At 37.4% G+C, this 11,642-nt stretch overlaps 1 protein-coding gene across 4 annotated transcripts; it reads left to right on the top strand.

Moving 5' to 3' along the window:
* Positions 1–3,949: 3,949 nt before the first annotated feature.
* stard7 (StAR related lipid transfer domain containing 7) lies at positions 3,950–10,465 on the top strand. Of its 4 annotated transcripts, none has more exons than XM_008424088.2 (9): positions 3,950–4,051; positions 4,326–4,908; positions 5,883–6,046; positions 6,139–6,188; positions 6,972–7,082; positions 7,191–7,273; positions 7,397–7,496; positions 7,594–7,678; positions 8,730–10,465. In XM_008424088.2, the coding sequence occupies exons 2-9, from the start codon at positions 4,457–4,459 to the stop codon at positions 8,915–8,917; spliced, it is 1,233 nt and encodes a 410-aa protein (XP_008422310.1). In that variant the 5' UTR covers positions 3,950–4,051; positions 4,326–4,456; the 3' UTR covers positions 8,918–10,465. The 4 variants fall into 4 exon arrangements, with proteins under 4 accessions (XP_008422310.1, XP_008422312.1, XP_008422309.1 ...); XM_008424090.2 differs by having other exon boundaries at positions 3,990–4,908; positions 8,730–8,870; positions 9,388–10,465; XM_008424089.2 differs by having other exon boundaries at positions 4,005–4,035.
* The last annotated feature ends 1,177 nt before the right edge of the window (positions 10,466–11,642 follow it).

Raw genomic sequence — 11,642 nt, 5'->3', positions numbered from 1 at the left:
CCTTATGCCTATTTGTTTTAATTTAATCAGCAGTCCTTCTTTCCACAGCATGTCATAAGCATTTTCCACATCCAAAAAGATTGCCATTACACTCTCTTTATTAATCTGGGCCCGTCTGATTTCATGTTCCAGACATAATGCTGGATCGATTGTACTTCTGCCTTTCCTAAAACCAAATTGATAAGTTTTAATCTTCTCCTTAGATTCTAGGAAATAAATTAACCTGTTATTTACCATTTTTTCCATAATTTTACCCAGACATGATGTTAGGGCTATTGGTCTGTAACTTTCAGCTGAATTTGGATCTTTCCCAGGTTTACAAATAGGAATAATAATGGCTTCTTTCCATTTATCAGGCAATATACTTTCTTCCCAAGCTTTATTATACAATTTTAGAATTATTTCTTTACTCACATCACTAAGTTTATTTAACATATTATAAGTAATTTGAACATTACCAGGAGTTGATTTACTAGAATTCCTCAGTGCTCTATTTAATTCAAACAAGGAAAATTTCATTTTAATAAAATCATCATACTCTTCATCATTATGAATTAAATCAATATTTCGCTGTTTAGTAGTTTCACGTCCTAATTTTTCTTTATCTAGATTCTCTGTACTATGTACTTTTGCAAATATTTTCGCTAATACCTCAGCCTTATTTTTATTATCTATAATAATATTTTTATTATCTTTTATTATTGGAAAAAAAGACTCTGGAATTTCCAGACATTTTTTTAATAGTATTCCAAACCCCTCCAGTAATCTCTTTTAGCGTTTCTTATAATTTTCCTGACTTCTGCCTGTTTCTTTTTATAATTTATTAGATGCTGGAAACAAATTATTTTCTTAAGTGTCTTAAAAGCCTTATTTCTCTGTTTAATTGTTATTGAGCATTCTGGTGTCCACCAAGGAACTATCTTCTTTTTTCTATTACCATTACTTCTAGGAATACACGATTTGGCTGAATTAATTATACATTTGCTAATTTCTAAATTTAACTCATTTATTTGTTTATTTATATCTACATTTTCTAAGCTAACCTCACTCAAAATTTCAAACTTACCTCAATCTGCTTTCTCATATTTCCACCTCTCTTCAAGTTTTGTCTGGTCTTGCTTTACATTTATACCTATATTAACAAAAATTGGATAATGATCACTCCCCATTGTGTTTTCTTTAAATACTCTCCCTCTGCATAAATCAGCAATAGATTGAGAGACCAAGGTCAGATCAATGGCAGATTCTTTACCCCTCATAAAGTCCACCTGAGTGCCTTCACCATAATTTAAAATGACCAATTCTTTTTCTTCAATCAACTCTTCTACAACCCCTTCATTATACTCATCCTGATCTCCCCATAAAGTGCTCTGTGCATTGAAATCCCCACACCAAACTATTTTCCCTCTCCAGTTTCCTAGGATTGATTCAAGTTTAAATTATTCTAATTGTTTACAAGGATTATAAAAATTTATTATTGTAGTATTCCCATTATTTGTCCAAACTTCAACAGCAGTAATTTCTAAGTCTGATTCTACTTGTAGCTGAATAAATTTTATGTTGGTTTTTACAAATATAGCACAACCTCCTCCACTCCCGTTTGACCTGTCTTTACGTCAAACTGAATAACCCTGAATACTAAACTGTAATGATGGTTTGAGCCACGTTTCTTGAATGCATATTATATCTGGTTTTGGATTTAGATTATTAATGAAGCCTTTAAATTCCTGACCATTTGCTATCAGACTGTGAGCGTTCCATTGTAATATTAGAATTATGTGATGGTTTGAGATGCCTCAGGTTCAGATGCTCCTTCACCCTGTCGCAATTCATCATAAATTTTTTCCTAAGATAAATCTTTGACCATAAAAAATTTTGCAGCTGTTTTCACTATAATTTTTATTTTTTCTGATTTATTTTTTGCTTGTTCTGAGTAATTAATGATATATGCAAGAAAGGGTATCAATTTTTCTAATGTGACATTACCCTGATTATTGTCTGCCACTGTCTTCCTTTCATAGTTTATTTTTGGAGCATTATCATTACTTTTCACCTGTTTCACTGCTTCAGCATAAGTAACTCTCTTTTCAGCTTTTACTTTTTGAATTTCAGCTGGCTCTTTCCTTACTGTGCATCCTGCAAATGCTGCAGTATGATTTCCTCCACAGTTACATTTCACAGGGTTACTTCCACACTCACCATAAGGATGTTCGCCTCCACATCTCCTACACCTGTTTCCCTTTACAAACATTTGCAATATGTCCAAATCTTTGGCATTTAAAGCACCTGAGTGGTGGTGGAATATACTGCCTTACATTAAAACTCAAGTAGCCAACCATTACCTTATCAGGCAGAACTCTATCTTTGAAGACCAGTAGTACAGATGTACTGTCCATTTTCTCTCCATTCCTAAAAGCCTGTAGTCGTTTGAGGTCTGTAACTTCCCCTCCTTTAATTATTTTCTTCAGCTCCTCCAAATTTTCTCCTACAAGAATTCCTGATATTACTCCTTTCTCTTCCCCAACAACCTTTCTTTCCAGCACTTCCTTTTTACACACCATTTGTAATTTAAGAGCTTTATTCTTTTGTTCAGCATTTTTTACAAATGATGAGCAGACTTCCATCTCTTAAGACTTTAGCTAGTTCTACTTCTCCAATATCTCTCTTAAGTCCATTTGACAGATTAATAGGGCTTACTCCAAACATATCCTGTCCAGTTTGAAATTTTAGTATAACTTTAAACTCTTCCATCATTGCTTTCTTCCTTATTTCAGCCGTTTCTTCCTCATCCTCAAGAGATCTTTTCCCAGTGTTTATTTCCTTTTTAGCCTTATCTCTCCCCTCTCCCCCTCTTCTATTTTCTACCATAGACCACCCTGTATCCATATTCTCATCCTCCAAATTTCCCCCACCACTACTTGCCATCTGATCCACTCACAACCCGGATTATGCCAAAAACCACCTCTGGCTTAATTTAGCAAATGCCAGTTAGCGCTTAATCGAAAACCGCGTTCTCTGCAACTCAATGACCTGTTTTTTTTTTAAGTTGTCATGATGCTGGTTGTCACTAATGATCGCTGATATTTGGTACATTACTGCCACCAAGTGGCATGGAGTGTGGATATTAACTTTACTTAGAAACTTAATAAACTTAGAAACTACATTCTCTTAAATAATTTATTCTTCTTAAGGTACATACAAAAGGTGACAGTATTTGTCTGTTGTCTGTCTTATCGTTCAATGGGACTTAGGTTATCCAAATCACTGAACACTGTATTGTTCAAAAATATCAACATTTCTAAATAAAACACACAACCCCAGCAAACGTTTTAAATCTAAAAAAATTATAGATATTAAAAGAATCCATGATGTCTGATCTTGCCGTTCGTCTTATTTATCCCCACTGACGCTGTTCGGAAGGGATGTGCGTCTCCCTACTCGCGTCCGTATGTTTGCAAGCGTTTTCATAGATTTAAAATGACGTGGATTTTGACAACAGCAAAGTGTGTGGTTAATATTTCATGTGTTTTATTTTGTTTCTCATTGTTACCTTTAGTTTTGACGTTTTACGGCCTGGGTAACTATGACAACCTTAAATCATTCGTACTATACGATTATATTTTTGTACAGTAGTGTAAATGTTGGCTACAGACTTTTTTAATTTAATTTATTTATTTTTTAACTGTACCACTTGAGGGCGACTTTCACTTCCTCTTTATATCTTGTCATTTCTGCTTTTCTAAAACACCGATCCTGGATCAGGTTTTAAATTTCCGCCTAAGTTTTTTTTTAATAATGAGTGTTCGCAGGAAAACGTGGGACAAGCAAGCTGATCCAGGTTCAGTCTGATGGGGAAAGCCTTCTTTGAGGGAAGAAGCGGACATACATACATGCTGGCACTTAAGCGCCTGAAGCTTTGACAGGCATCCCTCTCGACCAATCAGAAATGCCATATACTGCTAACTTCCGTTCAGGAAGGCGGGCCTTAGGAGTGGGCGTGAAAGACACGAAAGGAAGAGGAGGTCAAATGAGATGGTAGAGTTTGGAAAGCGTGAGTCTGTCATAAGGAGAGATAACCAGGTTTATAGAGGTCTTGTGTGATCATATCGTTTATGTTGCACATTTTTATGTTTCAGTTCGAATAATAGAGTGGCGTCAGAGGGGTTTGGGTTCCTTTGTTTGCGGCAAAATAGTTAGTATGAAAACCTGCTAGCTAATGCTAACGATACATGTAGCGTGTTCACACAGGGGTTGACAGCAAGAGTTGCTACCAGAGTGAAGTTATGACTACTGCTAACTAAAACCCTGCTTCTTTATACACACAGGGGTAATCTATGGTGGTTCTTTTTGGAACGTCCGGCTTGTTTAAAAAGTTAGCTTGGTAACGTTGCTGCTGCACCGTCCTGCCATTGGCTTTTATCTCCGGGACCTTGTATCACGGTCACAGCTGTCAGTCATGTTTCACTCCGTGCCCCGACGTCCCATCTGCGAGATCGGAGTCAATACAATGCGGCTCCAGAGCAGCAGGTCTCTCGGGTCTACAGTGGAGGAAGGCATGGAGAAACTCCAGAGGTTCCCAAGGCTGGGCAGGAACTTGGGCCTGCTGCTCTCCTGGCTCCAGAGAGCAGGTGTGGGCTCCAACAGGGCCTCGGGTCAGAAGAAAAAGAAGGGACTGCTGTCCATATTTGCTGACCACTGTGGCTTTGTGACCGGTCAAAGGCTCCGGCGGGCCTGCCAAGTGGGCGAGCTTTACTCCAACCTGTACTCCGAGCGAACCAGGTGGACCCTGGTTGGCAACATTTGGCGCAGATTTCAGAACAATCACGCCCCCACTGGGAAGCTTGTGGCGGCTCTGGCTGGGGTCTTCTTGTGGGAGAGTGAAAAGATACAAGATGAGGAGATCCGCAGGTGAGAACTCCTTGCACCTCACCCACGAACAACTGGGATGGAAAGACATTATAGGGAACTAAAACAGTCACTCTGACAAAGAAATTGCCCTCTCGTTGGACATTAGTTTCAATGCATTTCCATGTATATTCCCAGAGCATGATTACCTTAAGTAAAAATAGCATGGTATTTACATAAAATTGTAAAATAATTTGTAGCATGGCCAGCTTATTTTTATTCAAAGAAAAAAGGCACCGATTTGCTACTAAGATAGTTTAACATATTATTTGAGGTCATTTGTACCCTTTGAGATTTCGATTTGAGACATAAAGGGCATTATTATTTATAATATGTTTATTTATTTCTCAATTTTAACACATTTAAGTGAAATGGCAAGTATGTTGCATAGACTACGATAGTTTCAACTGTTGTGCTGAATATTTTGCTCTTTTGAGATGAACACAAGGAAAACAAGTTGACAGTTACTCCTTAACTAGCCGGACATAATATAAAAGTGTTGTCCTCACTGATCAAGGTCTCCAATTGCAAAGGAGACCTTTGAAGCAAATTTTGGAGGCTATTATATTTCAGGTTCTTGCATTCATGCTGTTGTTGCCAACAATATTGGCCTCTGGATGGACTTTTGCTGTCCACAACTGATCTAAATCAGCTAAGGGCAGCATTTACTGCAAGATGGTAACACTCGCAGTAAACTATGAAACTTTATGCCGCTATAAGAAACTAGTTAATCTAGCGTGTTCTCTGGCATTTCATTTTCAGGACTTTAAACCATAGCAACTGTATGACAGAAAATTTATTCTAATTCTGTATTTATTATAACCTTAGTATACATTGATACCTGTTACTGTCCCATGCCTACTTGTAACCAGTTGGTAACTGCAACCCGCAGTGAGTTGGATTGATTTCCCCGTGAGCTATCGTGTGAGCTGTGACTTGTGTGCTAATCCTGTTTTGACACTGACGTTTCTTTAAAGATGTGGACTCGAGCTGGAAGCCATGGAAGCTGTGAAAAAGCTATGCACAACGTCTAGCAAAAAGGCCGCATACCAGGAAAGTGGCTGGGAAGCTGTGGTGGACAAGAAGGATATCAAAGTGTGGAAGAGGCAAATTTCCGACACCCAGCTCTATGAATACAGAGGTCAGCACGGTTGCTATCTGACACCCAAGTTTCTGATGGGCACGTAGGACAACAATCTGAGTTGGCATTTTCGTTCTTGTTTTTTCCTGCAGTATTGGGTTCCTACAACGATGTCACACCGAGACAGTTCTTCAATGTACAGGTAAACTCTCATTAATCTCATTATGTTCCACTTAGTCTGTGTCACATTTAGAAGAGCATTCGACTGGAACTACTACTTGGAAGCTCATAGAAAAAAGATGGGCTTGGAAAAATGTTTTGCAAGTCATAGGAATTTCCAAAAGTGCTTTTTACGCTGTTTGGTATTTGAGTGAAGATAACCCCACGGCTCTTTCAAAAATAAAAAGAGCAGCTATACTCTTTGCTTCCCTTTTTTGTTGAGAATAATCTGTATTCAGTAAAGGTAACACTTAGCTATATTTTACAAGTTTTAAGTGTTTTAGATTTGTTAGCTGTTGCTCATTTTAGTCCAGACACCTAGAAATCTATATAATATTCCTTTATGACACTGCTGAATAAAATGTCAACTTCCACTTCTGCTGTTTCAATAATTGTTGATTATAAAGGTAAACTCCAGCCAAGATAATGGTTTGTACTGAAATGTCTTCAGAGTTTTAAAAGCCCAAAATTTGGAACAAAAATGTTTTGCCCTACCTCAGGGGGGTACGCTCTTATCCACTGGTGGGTTTGTGTCGTACTGGAAGCATGGAAGTCTGAAATGTATTTATTTTTTTCTTATAGCTATGCGTAGCATCAGAATCTAATGGAATTCGCCTGACTGATTCATGTAGATGTAAACACACTTAATTAGCAATTTCTTTCTCGCAACATCTTTTAAAAATTTTCTCAAAATTTGTATCACAAGGTTATTGTAAACCATAAATGCTTGTTCTGTATTTACTAACACTTTCCCCCTTTCCCTCAGTTGGACACTGAGTACAGGAAGAAGTGGGATTCGTTGGTCATCAAGCTTGAAGTGGTTGACAGGGATGCCAACACGGGCTCTGAAGTTGTGCACTGGGCGACACACTTTCCAGTAAGTTTGCTGCTTATCCTCCACTCAATGTTTTATGTATTACAAACAAAGAAATGACCACAATTTTTCAGTTTTAGAAACAAATGTGTCTTTATTGTTCCTTCACAGTACCCGTTGTATTCAAGAGACTATGTTTATGTGCGGCGGTATGACGTTGACATGGAAAATAACATGATGGTCTTGGTATCCAGGTGGGGCTCATAAATATTTGCATCTAATTGTAAACTTGATTGGTGTTTCGTACATTTACAGACACAAACAAACCGAGTGATGTGTGCATCTCATAGCTTGCTGTGTGTTGTTGTTTTGTGTAGAGCCGTGCAGCATCCTAGAGTCCCAGAGACTCAAGAATTTGTGAGAGTCCAGTCATACCAGTCAAAGATGGTCATTCGTCCTCATAAGTCCTTTGATGAGGTTTGTAATCGGTTTTGAATTATTTAGTTACTTCAAGCTTATAAAAAAAATGTGTGTTTTTTAAGGTTTTGTATTGATTTGGCATTTTCCTTCACAGAACGGTTTTGATTACTTGCTGACCTACAGTGATGATCCACAGACGGTCTTTCCTCGTTACTGTGTGAGCTGGATGGTGTCAAGTGGTGAGCTCTTTTTCACTGCCCTAAACTTACAGTTTATACTTTTATCTCTTGTTGGCTGTAGATAAACATTCAGTTAAAATATGTTTAATATACCAATTTCAGACACGGAGCTGAAATAACCATCTTCACCGTCTTGGAAAGTAGATTTTAGGGGCTTCAAAGATGGATTGTTTAGCAAATGTTTCTAGACTCTTCTCTGTTCTGTTAGGTATGATCAGTCTGATTGAAGACTAACTGTGCAGTATAGCAAAGTTGCACTATTAATCTTATTTTACTGCTAAAAATAATGTGCGGTGACAATTAATCTAATCTAATTAAGGTTATAACAAAGTGAGTTCAGAATCTTGTGATCTTGACATAACTGAATTGGTATTGTGCCAAAAACATGACTGGGGACTCATAATTTTGTCATGAAAACACTGCTAAGCTGTAATCAACAACATAAAAACTAACATCATGTAGATAATTGTTACATGACAAAACAAGGTTAACCTGAAATCCCATTTTAGTATGCTGAACTATAATCAAACAGTTGTTACTAAACCATCTTGAGATTTAGTTTTTCTCAAAACATTGAGATTAGGGAAATGTTTTCTTAACAAAATATGACTTGGGCATTTCTCTGCAGATAATAATGTTATGAAAATTTTGTATAATAATGTTCTCCCATTAGACAAACAAGCACAGGATCTGTCTGACGCTTGAAAAGTTTGAAAACTTACTTTGGAAATTCTTGAAAAGTGTACGAACCCTGTATACAGTGTTGTATCCTCAACACTTGGCCGTCGCTCTGGTGATTAAAAATGGATTTGTGCCAGTTTTAAAACTTTCAATGCTTTAAAAACACTGACGCTAAACCTCAAAAATTTTATTCCTACATCAGAAGCTGAATAATATTTCAGAAAATTTGGGGAAATCCTGGAATTTTGAAATTGCAACTTTATAGAAACCCTGTCCATGTTTATTATCTATGTTGGAGAGTTGTTTTTTTGAGTTAGTTGAATATTTATCATATGTTCCTGAGTAAAATTGCTGGTGAACTCCCTGCCAGGTATGCCAGACTTTCTAGAGAAGCTCCATACTGCCGCCTTGCGGGCCAAGAACTTGGAGGTCGGGATTCACGACTACACCGGCGTCATCAAATCCAGGAAATCCAGCGAGTCCAGCCGTCAGCCGAGCCAGGAGCGCCTAGGTGCTGAAAACACACACACTGGTGGTCCTGGTCACATCTACGCTTGAGACGGAAGTCGTCCAGGAGTCAACTCTGGCATGTTTTAATTTGCACTCGAGTCTGTTTGAAGTCCTCCAATGAAATCTTTAGGGTACTGCTTCAAATGAACCCCTTAACTGTCACCCCAAACACACCCACATGCAAGTCAACGGGGCCATAAGGACACCGGTGTCCTCATGACAGTTAAGGGGTTTGTAGTCCAACCTGCAGACACATGTAGATGCCGTTATACTGTTTGTGAATGAGGCAGCCAGAATATGATGGATGGCATTACAAGATGCAGACTGATGACGGTGGCACAGTTTTGGTATCCGGCCAAACAATCATCATGGTTTGGCAGTGGCGTGTCTTCTGTAACTATACGATCCAGCCAGCTTTCCTGTTTTTGAAGAGGCTTCTGCCAAAGCACTATTTCTCTCTCTCTCCTTTTTTCAAAGCTCCATGGAAAGTCATGTGGTTTGTCTTGACTTTGATACAGGGAGGTGAATATGACTGAATCCTGGTGGACTTTATCACTGAATTGCAAGGCCTTGACCCAATGAACCCACTGCCTGATGAAGAACTGTGGCCGCTGTGAGAAACGCTTCACAAGAGGTTCCTGCATTTCATGGATGAGGAGGTTGTAGTTTTTTTGCTGCGCAATAGGGTCATTTTACTGGAAAAGGGTTTAAATGTAAATGTTTTTTTTTTTTTACATTTGAAGAAGAAAAACAGGAGTTTGTAGTCATCTCAGTGTTCAAAGCTGCCAGCCTTCTGAAGATATTGCAGTCTTTCAGCAGTAGAGGCATAGTGTCTTACAAAAACCGCATAAATCCTCTTTAGAAAAGGTACTAAAGTGGTCGTAGTGAGGAGGTTGCACAAAAACACACAAAGCAGTGCCCTGCGTAGACCGTGCCACATGACAATTTGTCTGGATGTATATTTAAGTTCTCGTTTTGAATCTTGTTTTTTGCGTTTCTCTGTTTAGTTTGTTTCCACTCTGTGTTTTACGTGGTTTTCTCCTTTACTGTAGGTCTGGCACATTTATCGTTTTTATGTGCAGAAAGCTTCACAATACCTAACCCGAGTTTCAATTATACGTTTTCTTTTTTCATGCAGGTTCTACTGAAACGTCATAGTGTTCTCCGTTGATGTTTAAAATGAGCTGTATGCAGGGTCTCTAATGAATGTACAAAGTGAACCACATGCTGTGGATTGAAACCTTGCCTAATTAAACTGTTTACAGCTTGTTAAACTGGCACCGACATGGTGTTTAACAAAGCCCTCCATGTTCTACTAAATTGTTATGTTCACAATTTGTAGTTGACGCATCTGAGTGAATCGCTTGTTTCAGTGTAATTCAGTCCGCTTCTTTTTTTTGTGACAAAGCCTGGTCCTGAATTTGTTTCATTTACTTCAGTGGTGAAGCATGTCCTGCTTTTTAAATAAACTTGGTTGTGTAATATAAGAGAAATTTGATGTATTGAAATTTAAACGTTTGTTTCAGGTTCAGTCTGTCGTAATCGAACTGAAATGTGAAAATCTCAACCCAATAAAACATGTTTGCTACTGTTGAATGTGTGCATAGATTTTTAAGGCTTTCCCTCAAGCTGTGCAATCCTTTTTGCCGTTCCTTTTTGCCCTTTATTGCAAAAAAGTTGTTTAATTTGACCTCATTTAGTAAATGAGGAGCAGTTCATGTTGACTATTTTCATTTATAATCGAATGGATTTTGATAAATAACCTGAATTTGGAGTCTAACCAGATCATCTAAACGTCTTTGTCTGTCTCACCGTCTTCAGCTTGAGAACAGCTCTGATATATCATCCTGCCAGAGAAAAGGACAATCCGCATTGTCTCTGTTAAACCAATGTAGTCCAGTCTAATGGGATAAGGTATAAACCTTGTACTCCAGTCTGGGTGAAAGGTCGGAGAGAAGCTGCAGAGACGCCTGGTGGTTTTACTGAAAGCGCTGCTGAATCAATCGGCTACTGAATCAATCGGCTGCTGAAAAATGCTGTCAGTCATGCTACAAAACCTTTTGTACATTATACTAATTTTAATTTAGTATCTATTTAGTTTGACTATTAAGCCAACAAAAAAAAACAATACAAGAAAAGTGACCTTTTTTGTTACATTTTCATCACCTTTACTATGTCAATATAGAAAAAAATTAAATGCTGAGCATTTTAATTTACATAAGTATTTTCTTTTGATTAACACTTATTAAAAATACAAATTCAGTTAAAATAATCTCAGGTATTTAAAAAAAATCTCATAACTGTAAAACTAATGCATATTCTACATCATTCTGGACCTTAATTTTTAATCTAAACACCACACACACACACACACAAACACGCACATTTTATGGGGTGTTTGTGGCAGAGGGCATATTTAGGCTTGGATAATGTACTATGCATTTAATAAGACTGTGTTACAAATAATATATGATATATTTAGATATATTAAATGCATATTTTTTGATGTGGAATGAATTTTACACAATAACATAATAAAGGATAGTATATTTATAGGTAGTGCAACCTCTATATCCATAATACATTTTGGCTTATTTCTTTCTTCTTTTTGAATATAATTTATTAATTTTTTCATTCATTGCTTTGCTGTATAATTTCAAATTATGAAGTCTGACAGAAATGATTTGGCCTTCAAGGTTTTACTTAATATTTGTAGTTTGCTTTTTATGCTTGACAACATTTGTGTTTAATATTATTTATATAAGGATTTCAT

Source organism: Poecilia reticulata, linkage group LG12, assembly GCF_000633615.1.
Source record: "Poecilia reticulata strain Guanapo linkage group LG12, Guppy_female_1.0+MT, whole genome shotgun sequence".
NCBI classification, from domain to species: Eukaryota; Metazoa; Chordata; class Actinopteri; order Cyprinodontiformes; family Poeciliidae; genus Poecilia; species Poecilia reticulata.
Note: the sequence above shows the minus strand (reverse complement) of the source record. Positions and strands in the feature narration are given on the sequence as shown.

What these genes read in the sequence shown, in the direction of transcription:
- stard7 (XM_008424088.2), top strand. Translation starts at nt 4,457, where the DNA reads ATGTTTCACTCCGTGCCCCGACGTCCCATCTGCGAGATCGGAGTCAAT. An exon ending in CCAGCTCTATGAATACAGAG is followed by an intron (nt 6,047 to 6,138) that starts GTCAGCACGGTT and finishes TTTTTCCTGCAG; the next exon opens with TATTGGGTTCCTACAACGAT. An exon ending in GAGCTGGATGGTGTCAAGTG is followed by an intron (nt 7,679 to 8,729) that starts GTGAGCTCTTTT and finishes ACTCCCTGCCAG; the next exon opens with GTATGCCAGACTTTCTAGAG.